Below are 18866 nucleotides of genomic sequence, written 5' to 3' on the forward strand. Positions count from 1 at the left end.
AACTTTAAACTAGAATATTCAAAATCAACATGTTTTATTAAATAAAAATATGTTTTCTTTATACGCTTTAACCTTTTATAGGATCATTCCTTTTCATTTTTTATAAACAATTTATGAGACTTGGCCTATGAGATAATTTAATAGTGTTTTATTCGAATCTGAGATCAAAAATTCAAAATAGAGAATCCAATGACAGACAGAAATTTAAAAAATAATCTGATTATCATAAAACTCAGATTTAGAAAATTTTTAATTACGAATATTAAGTTTTGCTTTATTTGAAACACACTAGTGCTACATAAACAGTATTATATATTGTTTTCCAAACTGACATCCAAATTCTAATTGTGTCCTGTGATGGCTGTGACATTAGATTCTTCTTCATTACTATTAGTTATATATTTTTTTGAAAAATTGACATTTTTAGACTCACACATTCAAAATTCTCGATGATATAAAAACCTCTTAAAATCAAGTTTCACGACAATCAATTTTTTTGAAATTTAAATTTTAGAATTCATACTCGAATTCAGTAATCCTAAGCAATTCTTAGAAAAGATTTTCTTGAAATTTTTTTTGTTAGAAAGCTCTCATCCTCAAAGAATTAAATAGGCCTGAGGGAACAACATTATTTTTTACATCAAAACTAGTACATACTTCATAAAGGGAAATAGACGTTTAATATTTAGTGAAAGCGAAAAAAAGTTTTAGTGCAGTCCAGTGCAGCAATAAAAAAGAAACCTTCGAATTCCATAGAGCTTAAAATTTCCAAGTAATTACAAAAAATGTAAAACCATTGCGTAAAATAAAGTACGTATTGTGTTTTTAAATATACTTTATTTTTTAAGTTAATATTCCCTTTTTTCTCTTTTTTTTAGAATTATCTTTTAGAAATGATCACATTGTAATAAAAAAGGAAACAAAATAGTTTCGAAAACATATCTCCTGAGATAATCTTATGACATTTACGATCGAGTGACTACAAGAATGGAAAATCTTTCTCTTTTTGAAGCATAAGGGGATGTTATCTATTAGTTCATAATGTTGTCGAAATCGGGTTACAAAATTAATAAATTAACCTTTTCAATGTATTTCATTAAAACAATTTTCTGTACAAAATTATATTATTCTTATAGCATAGGAAGTTCTTTGATTTTTCTGTAACATTTTCTGAAAAAAAAAAATGAATACTTCAAGATATTATATAATATGTTAATTATACGAAAAAAATAGTCTATAACGAGGAGTTTACATTGAGATCATCGATAAAGATTTCGCTGACAATGTTTTCATTGACATTATCTCGTCGAGACCATGTCTAGCCAGTAGTATGTACATTCACTGACATAAACATTGACCCACATATACATTTACTAACTTTTATGTACCGTTAACAAAGCACATCTTTAGATAATATCTCTCAAATATTTCCATTTAAAAAGCATAAATATTATTTCGTACTTACACTCTATGTTTTATCTTCGTTGCATATTCGATTGAACTCGCAATTAATTCGTCCTCTTTGTAACGATAGAATTTTACCTATTCTGCGGGAGTTTTGTTTCCAATGATCGAAAATTTCTGGTAAAAATAGAATGCATTTGTTCGCAATGAATGCGAACGTCTGCGAACATACCAATATTGCTGAAATTTGGTGTCAACGAAATGGTTTCAACGAACATATTGTCGGCAAACTCTTTGTCGGTAACTCTTTGTCTTCAATGTAATAGGTTCACTCACAAAAAAATCAGGTATAAGGTATACGATCAGATATATACGCACCAGGTATACGATCATAAAACATAAAAAAGATTACAGTAAGAGATTCAGTAAGATAATTCTCAAAACTATTTGGAAGAGGGCATAATTAGTTTCATAAAAATCTTTTTTATTGAATTTTCTCGTAAATAAGAACATGAAATAATTTTATACATCTGCATTCTTTCTTATTTTTATTTCAGACTTTTTTTTCGTAATGCTATACGGTATGAGTAGGTTAATTCCGTAATATGCCGAAATAATTTCTAGTATGTATCATGCAACTTTAATTGTAACAATTATATAAGTGTAGAAAGAATAGTTGAAAGAAATATGCATGTTATCTAGTGCGACCGTTACGTGCTGTCGGTTACTCCCCGTCGGCTAATGGACGCCATGTCGGAGGACGCCGACGGGATCGATCAGAGAGAGAGCAAAATGACGCAGCTATTCATTGTCATAAACGTTTTTTAGCTCTCAATACAAGCTCTCAATGCGCTTCACATAAATTTTCGACATTTTTGCATCAAGGGATGAAGATAGTTGTAATATTTATTATTTTCTATTCTTTCGAATTTATTCAATATTAATAACTGCAATTCTTCGATATTTATTAGTTTTTTTAAATGTTTAATAGCGAGTTTAATGAGAGATGTTAGAATCTGGAGAATAAATATCTTCAGAAAAAGAATAGAATCTCGATAAGCATTTTTGTTTTTGAAAATTATTATTTGTTAGAATTGATGTAAGATCGACAATAACAAGATTTATCACGGCACCCTCTTTTAAATAAGTTTCAAAACAAATATTTAAGAAAAAAAATAAAGCCTTTTATAGAATATTGTGATTTCATTGAAAGTATTGTCATAGATTAGACACATAATGCGTCTTCAATCTTTTTTCTCAGATATCGTAATAAAAAACAACAATAATTTCGACATAAGAAAGTAATGGAAAAGTTAATTTCTTATACATATACAGTTGTATTTCAAAGAAAATATTTTTACTTCCTTGAATAACAAATATTTTGATTAAATCTAGAATAGTTAATAAATAAATTACTCTGCATTGTCTGAATATTGTAGAATAGGACCTATTCTATAACTCCAGTATGTTATAGAATAAATTTTCAATCTTATTCTGATTTGAAACTTTTTATCTTCTTCATTACTAATAATTCTCATAAATTACATATATTTTTTCAATACTATGTTGTATTGATTAGAAAGAATTTTAGATAATTTATATATATATTTGATGTATTTGCAATGTGAATTCAAAAGATAGCATATTGACTTATAGATAGCATATTCACATTGACTTGACAATTAAAGTAAAAATTCATTTTTATTCGGTAATATCTTGAAAAGAATCGAGGAATAATTTAATATTTTGTTAATAAGAAAAAAATTAAACCTATTTGCTTACATTGATAGTTCTGTCAGAAGTTTATCTTATCTTAAGTAAATTCCTTTAAGTTATGACATTATTGAGACAAAGCATTGACACATTCTTTGTTCACGTGAGAAGGGCAGAGATATTTTCGAAAAATTAGAAAAAATAACTATCAGAATCAATTAATTATTTATGCTTCAGGATATGCTTGTGTGTAGATAGTAAATGACACGCGATAACATTTACGCAAAAAAAGAGATCTCGTGGAGAAAATTATAATGACGTCAATGAAAATTCAAATGAGATCGTAGGTGGAGAATGTAGGTAGACATAGGTATAGCTTAATGCAAAGCGTTTGTTTCTCTTTCCTATAAAATACTTAGACACTTATCTAACTCACTTATTTTTTATCTAGTAAAGTAAATGCAGTTTCAAAAGGTGACAGAGAAACTGAAAGATGTCCACTCGATATCAATACGGGAAAAGAATTAGAAAATTTCGAATCTACATCATGGCATATCAATTGACAAAAGAGCCTTTTATATAAATATATGCAAAAGAGACGTTTGACAGTAATGTCAAATGATATAAATGAATGAGCGAACTTACAGCGAGCGAGTAAAGCAAGTCATAACGCGCATTTAAATTTTTGATAGAAATGAAAGGCATTATTTTAAGCCATGTATAATCCAACCAATTCAATTCAATCTTAGAGATTCACTTTAGACTTATATAGTTTACTATACTCATCAGATTATATGATTGAATGAGAGAAAGAGATAAAAAATTTTTAGACAAGATAAAAATGGATAATGATGATTAGAGATTTTAATCCAAACTTTGCATGCGAACTAAGAATTCGTACACTCTTCTTTAGTCTAATAAATGCATAATAATAATTAATGTGAATCACTAATACAAAATACGAAGGTTATATTGTCGTCAATGCATACAAATTTATGTGAAAGTTTGACTATTGTTATTAAGAAAGATCAAATATTATTTAAAGTTCTTTTTCATATAGCTTCTGAAAACATTTGTTAAATCTCTCTCTCTTGTAATTACATCATATATTCAAATAAAAATATCACATCATTTTCATTTGATATATACAAAGTCTATGAAATATACGATCATAAATCTGATATAAAATCTATAGTATAAAAGCATAATAACGAATAAATAAGAATACATAAAATGATTGATTTATAGCAATACAACTAGAAAATGCATATCGTATTATACTTATGTACCCCACGTAGTATATTCCAAACTTTCCATCCGACGATTCCATAGCGACTCACGTGGATCAACCGGTCTTCTTCGCGGTCTCCATTGGACACTATCTCAAATAGTTCACCTCGTTCACGTCAGATTCACTTGTAAATTAACGAAACGATACCATGAACCGATCAACGTTACTACTCCAATTCATGCATTATTGTAAAATAGTACCGATTCGACAGGTCGGAAAGAAAAAGATGAAACGCGAGTAACAATTGATCGGATGAAGCGAAAATACACGTCACCGGAAATTGTTGGCAAGATCGTCCGCGAGAGAAGACGCGTAAGGGCGCGTCACGTACGCACGCACGGACGAAGGTGGCAGTTATCAAACGCGTGGCAGACGATAACATGACATGGGATAGAGGAGCTGTGCCGAGCCATGCCGTGGCGCGGCTGTTGCGGTCCGGCTTGATTCAGCACGGCACGACACGGCGCGGCACGGCACGGCGCGGCGCGGCGTGGCGTGGCGTGACGCGGCGCGGCGCGATGCGACGCGGTGCGGTGCGGTGCGGTGCGGCGCGGCGCGGTGCGGCAACGTCGTGGAGCCGGGCGTCTCGTGTGAAATTGCGCAAGCCAGTTCCGCTCCACGAGCTCACGATCTCGCGCGCGCGGGCCACGGTGCATGCGCGTATCACGTTTTGCTTCGCCGTCGTCGGGGAATGTACGGCGTCGGAGGGGAGGAAAAGGCCGTGGCGCGCCACGCACGATCCAACGACGTGCGATTCATACTGCGATCGGGAGGACTGCCGGGCGCGTCGAAGCTATCGTCAGATTGGTCGGACGAAACACGAGCGGAAGTACGGCTGGTCCGCGATTGGTCGACCCGGGTACGTCGGGCGCGGCTCTCACAGCCGATGGTGGGGTATATTTGAACAAGAGCCGCCGACTCAAGAGTAGCGGAGTACACTCGCTAACCGGCCTCCATCCACAACACGGCACACAGAGAGAGGAGAGAGAAACTCGTTGGTACGCGAGGCGGAGTGTGTGGTGAGAGGTGGTGAGGCGGCTCAAACAGCAGCCCCGCTCGATCAAATAACCGACCGCGCGCGCGACCGACGAGCGGCCGTCACCATATAGTGGTTGGTGTTGTTTCGCGCACTCGTCCACGTCGTACAACACGCGAGCGAGAGCCTGGGCTCTTTTCCTGTCGTCGGCTTTGCCCTCCATGGTGTTGGGGTAACAATTACCCCTAACTCTCCCGCGGGGGGGTACCTACTCACTTTCGCGCTCGCGTTTGCTCCCGTCAGCTTCGTGTGCATCGAATGCGCATCTTCCCGTGAATAAACGGACTGTGCATTGTGTTCCGGGAAGAAGAGGCATAAGAGGTGAATAAAGTTCACCAGGTGCCACCTTGGTACTCGTCGCTCTCTGCTAACGCAGTACGCGCTCCCAACTCCTTCCAAGATTCTGTAAAGATACGCTCTCGTAACTTTTCTTCTCGCGTAGAAAGGAATAGCGTTTCTGCTCCAGGTTGTGACAAAAGAAAAAGTTCCGTCAATACAGTGCCGTTCAGTGCATCACCGCTCTGAGGAAGAATATTTGGTGAAGTTCTTCTTTCTGGTGAAGTTCTTCTTTCTTTAAGTGTGAGGCGAATTCTTCAGGCACTCGTCGCGCATCTCTCCGTGAGTCTTCTGTGCGTATAACGATCATTTCTTGTGATTTGTGACTCAGCAGCGATAGAAGACTAGAATTAGAGAATTCCTCGATTATAGCGAGCTGAGCGCGCGGACCGATATCAGATTCATCCGGTGGAAAAATTAAGGGAATACCCGACTGCCAGCAGCCGTGGTACCGCGGATTTCATGATTCTCGTTTGACAGCGACGACGCGACAGCAGGCCACCCCGGCACCGGTGAGCTCTATGACCATGCTTCAGTCGCAAAAGCTGTACGGCGATGCGGGTGCCATGACCAGTGCCGCAATGTCCAGTATGGGCAGCATGGCGCCCACGTACAGCTCGATAAACTCAATGGGATGCGTACCGATGGGCATGTCGATGGGAGTCGGAGTCGGGCCCAGCTGCAGTCCTCAGGGCGCTGGAGGTTTTAACATGAGTACCATGAGTTCAGCAATGGGAATGGCGTCGATGGGAGGCGGCGGGATGAGCGGTTACAGCGGTGCTTCCATGGGTGCCGGCGGTGCCTGTATGAGTGCCGTCGGATACGGTCCGTTGACTCCCGGCGGAGGCACCGGCGTCAGCCGGGATCCTCTCGCTCTAACAGAACCGGACTCGCCGAATTCAGCTCTACAGCGTGCCCGCAGCGACAAGTCCTATCGACGTAGTTACACTCACGCGAAGCCACCGTATTCCTACATCAGCCTGATCACCATGGCGATACAGAATGCGCCTCACAAGATGTTGACTCTCTCGGAGATTTATCAATTCATCATGGATCTGTTCCCATTTTACAGGCAGAATCAGCAGCGTTGGCAAAACTCTATTAGGCATTCCTTAAGCTTTAACGATTGCTTTGTCAAGGTGCCACGTACGCCGGATAAACCCGGTAAAGGATCATTTTGGACTCTGCACCCTGACAGCGGTAATATGTTTGAGAATGGTTGTTATTTACGACGTCAAAAGAGGTTCAAGGACGAGAAAAAAGAGCTGACCAGACAAAGCAACAAACACCAGCAACATCAGCATCAAGCGGCAGCTACGGTAGCGGTGGCAGCTGGCGCGACCATCGCCGGTCAACACAGTCCATCCACTCACGAAGTCGCGCCCGGTTCCAAGAAGACCGGTTCGTCCATCCACCATGGCGGCCCACAGCCGCAAGACGATAAAGACTTGCACTCGTTGGTGTCTTCGCACCATCACCATCACACGAGTCTGCATCAGCATCACACCGCTCTGAAGAGTGACACGGACATTGGCGGTCTTCTCGGACCCGATCTCAGCGCTGCACACGACGAACTCACCGCAATGGTCAGCCGCGGTATTCATCCGCAACTATTGTCCGATACCGCGAGCCTGCATCACGGCATGACAGGCAGCCTGAAGCAGGAACCGCTTTACGGAACGGCGGCCAATCATCCGTTTAGCATCAACAGGTTATTGCCGCGCGATACGGCGGGCACTTCTCCCGGTGCTCAGGATACCAAGCCGCCCGAGATGAAGATGTACGAGCAGCTGCATCAGAGCTACGCTAACTTTGGTTCGCCGCATCATCCGCACGCGCATTCAGCGCCGCCCAGCCATCATCATCACAACGGCATGCACGCCGGTACAAACGCCGCCGGGCCAATGCACATGACGAATCATCATCATCAGGAGTATTATCAGAGTCCGCTTTATCATCACGCGACAAGCGTGGCCACCACCAGCGCTCCTCCGCCGCCCGCTGTCGCCACCGCGGCACCGGGCTTGTGACATCACGCTACCCACCCTTACGCTTTGGCCTGAGTTGCTGCCGCCGCGGCTTACGTCGCGACCGCTGCCGCACCGATACCAACCCCGATGCCGGATTTGCCCGCGATCACGGCGTCCGCGACCAACGTGGCGCCGACGTCGCCTGCGACCTCCTCGACCTTCTCGTCACCACCGCGAGCACAGCCACGTCGACGCGCACGTCGTACCGACAACACTGATGATGACGCCGTCGACGCCGTTGTCTGTTGGCCACCCGATGATGACGATGAGTACGACGATGAGAACGAGGACGAGGAAGAGGAGAACATCGTCTACAGACGGTAAACTCGCCGAGAGGTAGGCTTCGGGGTATTTCACGGAGAATTATGGTTCATCGTCACGAGGATTGACATATTTTATGTTACTGCGTAATTGTTGGGCGAAATATTCTAGAGATTATTCTTATTAATTATAAGTAATATGTCTTCACATTACATGTAAAATATATGTAATATAATATTATTATTATTACTTTGATATATTCATACACACATTATTCAAGTTGCTTGTCAGAGAATCTAAAAATATTTCCTAAATTACTATTCTCTTTATAAAGAATTTTTGTATTCATATCCACACAATTTACTATTTATTCTTATAAGAAATAGAATAAAAAATCAATTTACATTATTATAAATAGATTAATATAAAGATGGAATTATCTTTTATACGTTACACAATAACTGATGAATATAGATTACATGAAAATTAATTTTTTTACATAACTATGCAATAGTGCGAAAAAAAGTAAATTTTTATATAGTTTGTATTTGTATTTTATATAAGTTTATATTTTTATACATTCATTGTCATTGATCAAAATTATCTCTAAAATTCGTTATATTTATAGTTTATCATTTATTGCATTTTCTATGAAGCTGCTTCTAGAATATTTAATAATAAAAGAGAATATGGATACGCGAGTTTAAATAAATTTGTAGAATATTATTCACATTCTTAAATATGCCCAAAACTTTAAGGAGGTCACGAATATAATATGTATTATGTTCAGAAAACAAGAAAGCAGATAGGGAAATAAATATTTACATGTGTACGATCTATTACATTTGCTTAAACTTATGTCCGTTACTGTGTGTTGTCACTTAACTGACAATGACTTCGTAAGCATCGTTTCAAGTACAATTGCAAACAACAATCGTGATAGAGGAGATTAAAACCCACTTTAGACGACATCTTTAATTCGTGAGAGAGTACTAATTCATAATTTTTTGGCGTACAATAACGAGAACGTTTGAGAGTCGAAATACACGGCGTATAAAATTGTGAATGGAATTTTGTTCTTATTGAAACATTTTACAATTACAAATGTGTTTCGTGGGAAAGTATCTCTACGTTTTTTTCCTTCTATTTCGAATGTTTGGTTATAACTTATCTTAATGTTATCTTTATTTCATAATCCACCCATTGAATTTATCTGCTCTGTATCGGGGATAGGTGTTCGGAGGAAGTATTTGAATGATCGGCACTGAATCATCCTGCATTCCGTATTCCCGTTTATCAAAGCTGAGCAGTTTGATATCATCGTACGAGTCCGCTGTATCGCAAGAGAGATTTTTATGATATATTTGAGTAACATCGACATACTCTTAGGCAATTAGATGCTGTGCATCTCGTCGGTACTCTATTTCTTGCACATCATCACATCAAGAGATTATGTAATAATCCGACACATACTTGAGTATTTACGATCGTCTTCCATCGTTTTACCATCTTCGAGTTAAATTTACAAAAATTTTGTTTAACAAAATTAATAAAAAGAAAACAAAACTGAAAAGGAACGCAAAAAAGAAGACCAAAAGTATATTTTATACAATCGTATTAAATAAAATTTAATATCGACTCTTCTTGATTTTATGTCTTCTTGGTTTTTATTCAACGACAATTTCACTTTATTCAATCATTTCAACATGATTCACAATTACGAAATTCAAAATTATTTCGTTTTTCTTCTTATGCTCGCCTTTTTATTACTCATATATAAATAATTTCATTATAATTTTTATAGAATTGTTTATATGCAAAATCAATTTTTCCAATGAAATTATATGTATGTATCTTTAACATAATAGGTACATACATTTTATACATATATTGAATATTAAATGACCGACGACGTTTTATATAAAGAAAGTGAGATTTTATATATGGAAGATAAGACAATATGAAACGAAAAAAAAGCAAGCAAAGAAATGAAAAAAACAAACTGAACATTTTATAATAATATAATAACTTACGATATGTTATTATATTATATAAAGATTAATATTATCCGAATTAAATACGTTTTCTCTATGTTTGCAAATTATTTATTTTCATATTATTCATACAGTTATTAGGTAATACAACTCATCAGAGTGCAAACAATGTTGACTTCTCGTTATTAGCTATCGTTTGCTTCCCTTTACCATGAAAGGCAGAAAGATTTTATACCTCATTGAGTCGTGTAATCGCTGGTAATTATTATCAACAATCCCTCAACTACACGATATTGCCTTAATTGACAATCTTACAAATTTGTTGAACAATATCGACATGACGGCATAATATCGATTTTAAAACAAATTAATATAATCCGTACTATAACGAAGATTTCATCGGAAATACTATTTATGTGGATGTGATGATGTCTCTATTAAATCAATCATTAATTATTAATGATCATCAATCATTAAATCCGATTTTTATGCATTTATTGTAACTATTTCGTAATTATTTTTTATTAAGAACAATAAGTTCAATTTAGCCTCTCGTGAAAATCTCTGGCTTACATGTCGATGATATTTTTTCTTTCTTCAATTTCGCAATCGAATTATATGAAATACAATCAATAAGAGAATAATAAAGTAATAATGTTGTGTATAAATAATGATTTCTTTCTTGTAAACTCGGTTCCAATGAGGGTAGATTTGAGCTTTTGATATCCCCAACAGTCATACATCTCGTATCCATGAGAATCGCCTAAGGATAATAAAAAATCGCAAGCAATTCATTATATACGATGCTTATTACGATTGCATGAGCCTCGCGGCGATGAACCGATCGGTACTTGAAAATCATTGACTAATATTAAAGGCGCACCCCGTTGAAAGGGGCGCGTTATTGCGGCAAGGGAGCGGCGTAAGCTTCGACAAGCAGTGCCAGCGAAAAAGTGAGAGCGGTGTCGGCAAAACTTGTGATACTATACGTGAAAATAAATATAAATTAATGAATGTACGCATCGCGCGAGAGAGAAAGGGCACGTATAAATATACATATATATATATATATATATATATATATATATATATATATATATATTATTCAAGCACTCCGCGTGGCCGCGTAATCCACGCATTTTACGCATTTCCGGTGTCCATCATGAGGACACGAGCGTGCATTCACAGGAAGTATACGAAACGCGCGTACTTCGTCAGCTAAACGTCGATAAATAATAGTTAATTCTCGTTTGAGAGCGAAGAAAATGCCCCGCGTTTTTTGTATAATATCTGTAGATAACCCGTATATATCGTAAATACGCATGATGTATAATATTACATGTTAAAGAGAGTATATGTATGTATATATATATATATATATATATATATATATATATACATATGATTATGTATAGGTACATATAAATGGAATCTTTATCAATACATTATATTAAGCCTACTTCAAGTGATCTTGATACGTGACAAAGTTTGAGATAGGAATTCTCTGTCATATTTTGCATTTAATGTGCCGTGTATTCCGTATACGTATACATATTCCGTATACGTGTATCCGTATATTTTGAGTCTTCAAACATATTTTTTGTATTGCACAGCATAAAAAGTTTTATCCTGAATTCTGTCACAAGATATAGGTCGCTTAAAGTGCGCTTTAAGTATATACATACAATAGAACATAAGAGAATGAATGAAAGAGATGACGGAAGAGCAAGATAGAGAAAGAAAGAGAGAAAGAGAGAAAAAGCGAACTAGGCAAACGTGATATTTCGCATTATGTATTTCGAAAGCATACTTTTATACTGTCGCACACGTATTCGCATTGTGCAGACGATAAAAGACCATTCAAGATATTCTACTTGTCCTAGAAGAAATTTATTTAGATTTGCGGCTAAAACGATACGATATATTAATATATTATTTGTAAAATAACGCGTGTAAACATTCTCAAAGAGAATACTGCAATCTAAAGTTGAATAATTCTGTCCAGATTGAGATTGTATTAATTTTTAGCATTCCTCGAATGCATTATAATAAATTAGAATAAATATGATATTATAATATATTCATAATATAATTTGCAAGTTAGTTATTTTTATTAAAAATAACTGACACGATCATTAGATCAATCATCATTTCAGTATATCGAGCAATTAAGTCGAGAAATGTTCTATATGATAAAATAATAAACGATCGCTCGTTTAGTGTCAGACAAATGTTGGTGCAATTTTTGTGACGATAGTTTTATTATATCAGCATTAAAAAACAGCGTAAGTCAATTTAATGATTCCCTAAGATAAAACAATTCAATGCACAATACAAGTGACACAGAATTTGCTCGCTTACATATCTTGTGTCATATGACTGCGCAATTTTTGTAAGTCAACATTTGAGTGCAAAAGGCTAAGTTAAGAGTCGAGCGACTTAAGTTGCGTTATTGAATAGAAAAAAAATATTCATAATTAACGCAGGAGGCGAGCGTGTGTGACAGGAATCTCGCGATTCCATGTAAACGACGCATTTTATTGGCTATGTAATTCGATAGGTCATTTGCAGCGCTACTTCATGAATCTGAAATTTATGAAGGCCGTCATCGCAATATAGCTTTATTAATATCGAAGAAAGTGAAATCTTGTTTGCTTTTGGCGAATCATTGAAAATCAAATATTACTTTGGAAATTTTAGAATAGCTCGTGATTTCGTTAATTTTCTTATATGCTCCATTCTTACGTGCTGCAAGTTAACTTTCTTTTACGAATTTTTATTAAATCCGATTGTCGATGTTAAATAAATATATTATTACTTAGCACATATGCGCTGCAAAAATAAAAAATAACGTGATTTTAAAAGTCAGCAATTACACTATGTAAGATGCATCTATTATGTAACAAAACGTTAACCTTTCATCATCTTGACAAAAACAATGAGATTACAATTAAAAATTTTCTAATAATGCGAATTAGAAAACTTCTAATTAAACTAAAAATTTATGGATGCTTTCGAAATACATATCAACTTGTGTACATCTGTAAATAATAAATTGCGCGTCACGGAAGATCGCTAATTATTGTTATCATTAAGGTTGCGGTCAGTCTCACTACAAATGCTTTGAAGCGTTTGGTTTGGACCAATTAGAAAAAAAGAATTTTACAAATTGACCAATCAAAAATTGCTTTAAAGCTTTGTAGCATCGCGTTGACCGTATCCTATATTATATCATCATCGCCACGATTACATTTATCGTGAATCTATTATTAGGTTAATTCTTTGCTTTACTTTTTGTTTTTATTTTTTATTTGATAAATGTCAAAATTTTATCTTCCGATAAAAATACTAAAAAGAAATTTTTTTTTGCTCAAAATTAAAATTTGTTATATCTTCTCTTCCATAATATCGAATTTGTAATTTTGTGAAATTACAGTGAAATACATTAAATCCCAAATTTCTTCGCTAATAATTATTTTTATGCATAAGAATCTGGGTTCGATCATAATGAAAAATGACACTTGTATAAGAATATGTTTCAAGTATATAAAATCTTTGGAAACTGATGCGATATGAATCTCCTTCACAAAGATATTGAGATTTCAATATGATTTCGCGTATTGAGAATTCAGGAAATTTTTTATGAAATTTTTACGGTCGATTCCAGATTCTCCTGCTGTTGAGAGTCGATCAAAAAAGGAATGAAATAAAGGAAGGAAGTGAATCCTACCGAAACCTCTCAAGGCGGGGTACGCGTGAAATGCAAATCTCGAAATTACGAAATCTCATGTTAAACACATTTTCACTGTCCCTTGGACCGTTCCATCGTTTCTGAGAGTCTTTTATTCATTTATCGCTGCGACATGTATGCTGTCCAGGAATCGAAACTTATAATTAATTAATTTCAATAAATTCAGACTTTGGTGATACAGATATGTGAGAATGATAATCTCTGTATTTATTCGCGAGAATTGGCGCGCGATAGATTTCTCGAAAAATGTATTATAAATTATGTCGAATCTTTGATTGTACTTTCGACACTTCGGCATCGTTCTCAATCGAACCTGCCTATGTCTAATAAATATACGTCGCCCAACTCTCAAGAGATCAAATGACAAAAAAAGAGTGAAAGAGGACGAGTGAAAGAGGTAGATGCGAAAAGAGAAAATTATGCTGTTGTTAGGGAGAAAGAGAGAAAAAGATAGATTGCATTTTGTGTGTGTGTGTGTGTGTGTGTGTGTGTGTGTGTGTGTGAGAGAGAGAGAGAGAGTGAAAAGAGCGACGAATTAATGAGAAGGCTGTAAATGTTTCAATAAATTTACGTATTTCTACGAAAACTGAACTATTTCTGTCTTTTTCGCAAATTATTCTTCCTCTGACAATTTACAACAATCCTTTTCTACTTCCTTTCATTCTCACGGATTCTATCATAAAAAACAGAGGGGGAAAATATACAGAGAAAGAGAGCTGCGCATAATTATATTTTTATCCAACATTGATCTTGCGGTGAAATTAATTAAAATACATTGAATACCGAATGTTCCATATGCAAATGATATGTAAACAGTTGCATTAATTGTTACTTTTGTCAAAACAAACGATATTACACTGCAGTTGATGCTGTATATTCAATTCATTAAATTCATTTCTTCAAATGACGAATATCTCGGCATTCCGGTCGGATAATCCGTTGAGCAAATTGTGATCATTATAATATTTATTTGCGATTAGCGAATGGCATCTTCGGTTGTCTTTATCATATTGTACATCCAGTGAAATATATACAGCATAATTTATGATGTCACATTAAATTAAAAATTCTTATCATAAGCTGCTGTGTTACACATAATTTTCAATTGATTATTATATATTTATAATATATGATATTTACACACGGTTCTTGCATGCATCATATCTTCAGTATAAATAAAACATACGGCAAATAACAAACTTATAATAAATAGGATCTACAATATATTGTATCTTTTTAATATATTAGACTTTTTAATATAATAGACTTGCTACATCGAAATTTTGGAATAGAATAAATCTTTAAAAATTCTAGATTATTTTAAATTAAATTACGTTATCAAATATTTAATATAATTACATCTTTAATTTCTGTTGCACTATTTTTATTTGGCACTACGAGTGCCTATCTCACAATTCATTCAAGATAGCCACAGCTACTGCAAAAAGCAACATCGAAGAGCTTTGGACAACATCGTGTCAACGGCAAACAAACCTTCAGTCAGGTTATCAATAACGATCGATTGATTTCGGGCATGATAACGCAAATACATGTATGTGGAAGGCTCGAAGAGGATAAGTGGGCAGATTAAAAATGAGATAGGCACGCTGGCACGTGTATTGGCGGCATCTTTTCTGGTCAAGCGAGTCACAAAAATTACTGTCATGATAACTGTATGAATAACTGTCTTTATTCGATGTTTTAACGAATAACGGATAGTCGAGGGAGAAAAGTTGTGTGTCAGATAAATTTTAAAATCAATATTTTTACCTCCTATATTTTTACCTATCAAAGAATTAAAAATAATGCAGATACATGGGAAAAAAAACGTTTTGCTAAAGTATCTAAAAAGTTAGCTAGGTATAGATCTAAAAATAATTTTGTTATTCAAAATAATTATGTAGGACGTTCAAGTCAGGTTGCTAGAATGTCAAAAATTTTTTTCAGTATTGCTCATTATGTTTGAATGTCTTACATAATTATATATTTTGATGGTCCAATAAAATTATTTTCATATCTGTATTTAGCTAAATTCTTAGATATTTCAGCAAAATGATTTTTTTCGTGTATAATTCTTAAAGTGTGATTAATGTAAATTTCGGAAATGAAAATTTAAGTAATGTCTATGATTCGAGTAAATATATATAATTTGCAAAGAAAATTTTTATTTCACAGTTGATCGTAAAATAAACTGAAATAGTGCTGTGACGATTAGTTTGAAAATTTATAGATCAATTCTTCGATCATCTTTTTCCGCAATTATATCAATCATTCAATACTATTCGAATCCACGCATTTATTAAGCGCCGCAGCGCGTTTCGCTGTCAGTGTAATAATATTTAACTATGATTCCGGAACATTTGCGCGAGAGTACACTCGATTTGTACTCATTGACCTTAAGCTTTTTGTTGGCCAAGTGCGATCGAGTATCTTGTGTAAATTTCCTAATCTGTATATGCTGCAATCCGCTCGTTCAATGCCGATTTACCGCGCGGCTCGACGAGCAGTAATCCGGAGTGAAAGCCGGAAATGCTGATCCGGCGTTTGAGAAGATTAATTGATCATCGAGCAATCGAGAAATACGTTTGGAGAGAATTGAAAACTTTGAATTTTATGAAATGGAACTTTAATCTTTCCTGCGTAATATCCTGATAAAAGCACACTTTATTAAGAAAATTGAAACACTGAAATTGGACAAAATTTCATCTTGCTCTTTTTTTTATTATTTTTCTTTCAGCATAAAGAAAATATACGATAATTGTTTTAAATGCGTGAACTCATTTAAGAGAGATAAAATTAAATAAATATGACGTAGGAAAGAGTAAATATATACTTTCTTTCTATATATTTTCGAATCGATATTGGCAAAATTAGTTATACAAATTTACTTATGCGCGCGTATCTCTTTCATCCTTACATTTGCATGCTGGCGATTATAAGACGAAAATATATAAATATTTATTTTAGAAAAATTTATACCACATGAAATTTATAAAATATGAATAAAATCTTTGTTTTAATTATCTCATTATTTATCTTGATCCAGCGATTGTCGATTTATTGAATTTTAGAATGTGACATTCTTTGAGTTGCTTCTGTTAGTTATTGCTTTCTTCAGAATGGTCGGAATTTCGAAGTGTTTCCGCTATCTTATCTTCTGCTCCTGTGTCACTTTATGAAAATTTCAATTATATATCGATATCTTAATTTTATTGATCTGGTCAAGCCCTAAACTAACACATCTAGTGTGAAATTTTGTCTTCTGACGTGTAACGAGATTCAAATCTTTATTAAATTTCGAAAATCCTCTTTCAAAAGATATTTACATTACTAATAAATCTATAGATACACAAAATAATATTTCAATAAATGTTATCTAATATTTTTTGATTCTTTTCTTTTCGAAACAAAAATGCATTTAATTAGTAAGAAAAATTAAAATACGGATATCTAACTCCCTCACTTTCTTTTTCCTTCTAAATACAAAATTTGTAGAATCGGAGTATATAATATATAATATATAAATTCGAAGTTCTACGCATTTATGTAAAGTGTAGCGTCCCACTCGATTCCGATTTAAGGGACAAAATACTGCTTTGAAAGATCGTCACTTATACACATTTCATGGTCGCGGCAAGCATATAAGTACGTATATAGATGCTAATATTGTCCGAATACAGCCGCGGGAACGCACGTAATACGTGCGTCGCGTTAGCGAGCGAGCGTTAGGATTATCGTGGGCGATAAGGTGCCGCTGCGGCGATCGTGCCCACCTATATCTCCGTGGCGTGTCCCAAGCGCTATCGCGTTCGCGTATGAGCACCGTAAACGAGTCTTAGTTAACGGGCGGCTATGCGGAGGTGCAATCTCCCGCGGATTATTCGACATGATACACGGGCAGATATACACGGAGAGGCACTACAAACCTGTGTATCCGGCCAATATTTGACTAAATCATGAACAATGTTTGTACACACGCGCACTCGCGCGCACATGCGCTGGAGAACGCAGCGGGAGCGCGCGCGCACGGCGCATAACGAAAATGCACGGTACGTCGCGTTAGTATAGCGACGCGTTGATTCGCAGCCTCGGGGATTATCGGCGACCATGTTATGCGCCAGAATATTGACGGCGAAGGTGTCCATTAGAAGCGGCACTTCGAGAGAAGCAAATGCACCGAGAGGCATTGCGCTACAAAATAACTTTCGTTGATGACTTCCGAAATTTTAAAGATGCGGAAAAAGAAGAGAATGTTACGTCGGAATGTAATGCTCTTGCAACAATAAAAAATATTTGTTTTTTTTTGTTTTTTTTTTTAGATCAATTCTAACCAAGATGTATATAAAATTTTGGATATTAAAAAACTTTTATCGATTATGATAAACTTATTTGTAATTTTTACATTAGTTTCGTTTTAGAATAGTTATTATTCGCATGGGTTGATATTTAAGTTAAAAAGTAATTGCAGATTTATTGTGATTCGATTGTATTTTTTTATATTTAATCAAAAAATAATTAAAAGTATATGTGTCGCAAGTTTATTTCTTTTTAGAATTAAATCACGAGAGAGGATTAAATTCGAATATTTATATTAAATTTCAAGCAAACTAACTGATAAGCAAGCCACTTTGCTTTGGATGTGATCAAAATTTGTGAAAGACAATTTTTAAAGACAGTTACTGTTATCTATAAATACATCGTCTGATGCACCATCTGATGAACGGGAACGTATTTGTGTAAACATATCGCGCATAAATGTATTTTGGACAGCTAATGTAGCAAAGTATTATGCGAACACTTCGTTTGTATTATGTTTCAAGTCCCGGAGACTTAAAGTAAAATGCATCGTAACCATTAGAGACTCTTAAAGCGGGAATTGAACATATCTATATATCCCGGAAGAACGGATATATCTTCTTTGAGCTATCAAGGAGAAGCTCTTTGAAAATATTGACCTCGACTCGTTTTGATCTTCCATCAGTAAATTGAATATAGTTATATAGGAAGAAGCCGATTCCATAAAACGTAAAAATATTACACGGACTCTTCT

General features: G+C 35.4%; 1 protein-coding gene across 1 annotated transcript; it reads left to right on the top strand.

The window, feature by feature from the left end:
* The first annotated feature begins 4410 nt into the window (after window positions 1-4410).
* On the top strand, window positions 4411-14407 carry LOC105143545 (silk gland factor 1). The gene has a single exon (XM_087403372.1). It carries the CDS (start codon window positions 6302-6304, stop codon window positions 7808-7810), a length of 1509 nt encoding a protein of 502 aa, XP_087259498.1. The 5' UTR covers window positions 4411-6301; the 3' UTR covers window positions 7811-14407.
* The last annotated feature ends 4459 nt before the right edge of the window (window positions 14408-18866 follow it).

The sequence above is a fragment of the Acromyrmex echinatior genome, chromosome 2 (assembly GCF_024713525.1).
Source record: "Acromyrmex echinatior isolate Ae372 chromosome 2, ASM2471352v2, whole genome shotgun sequence".
Lineage (NCBI taxonomy): Eukaryota > Metazoa > Arthropoda > Insecta > Hymenoptera > Formicidae > Acromyrmex > Acromyrmex echinatior.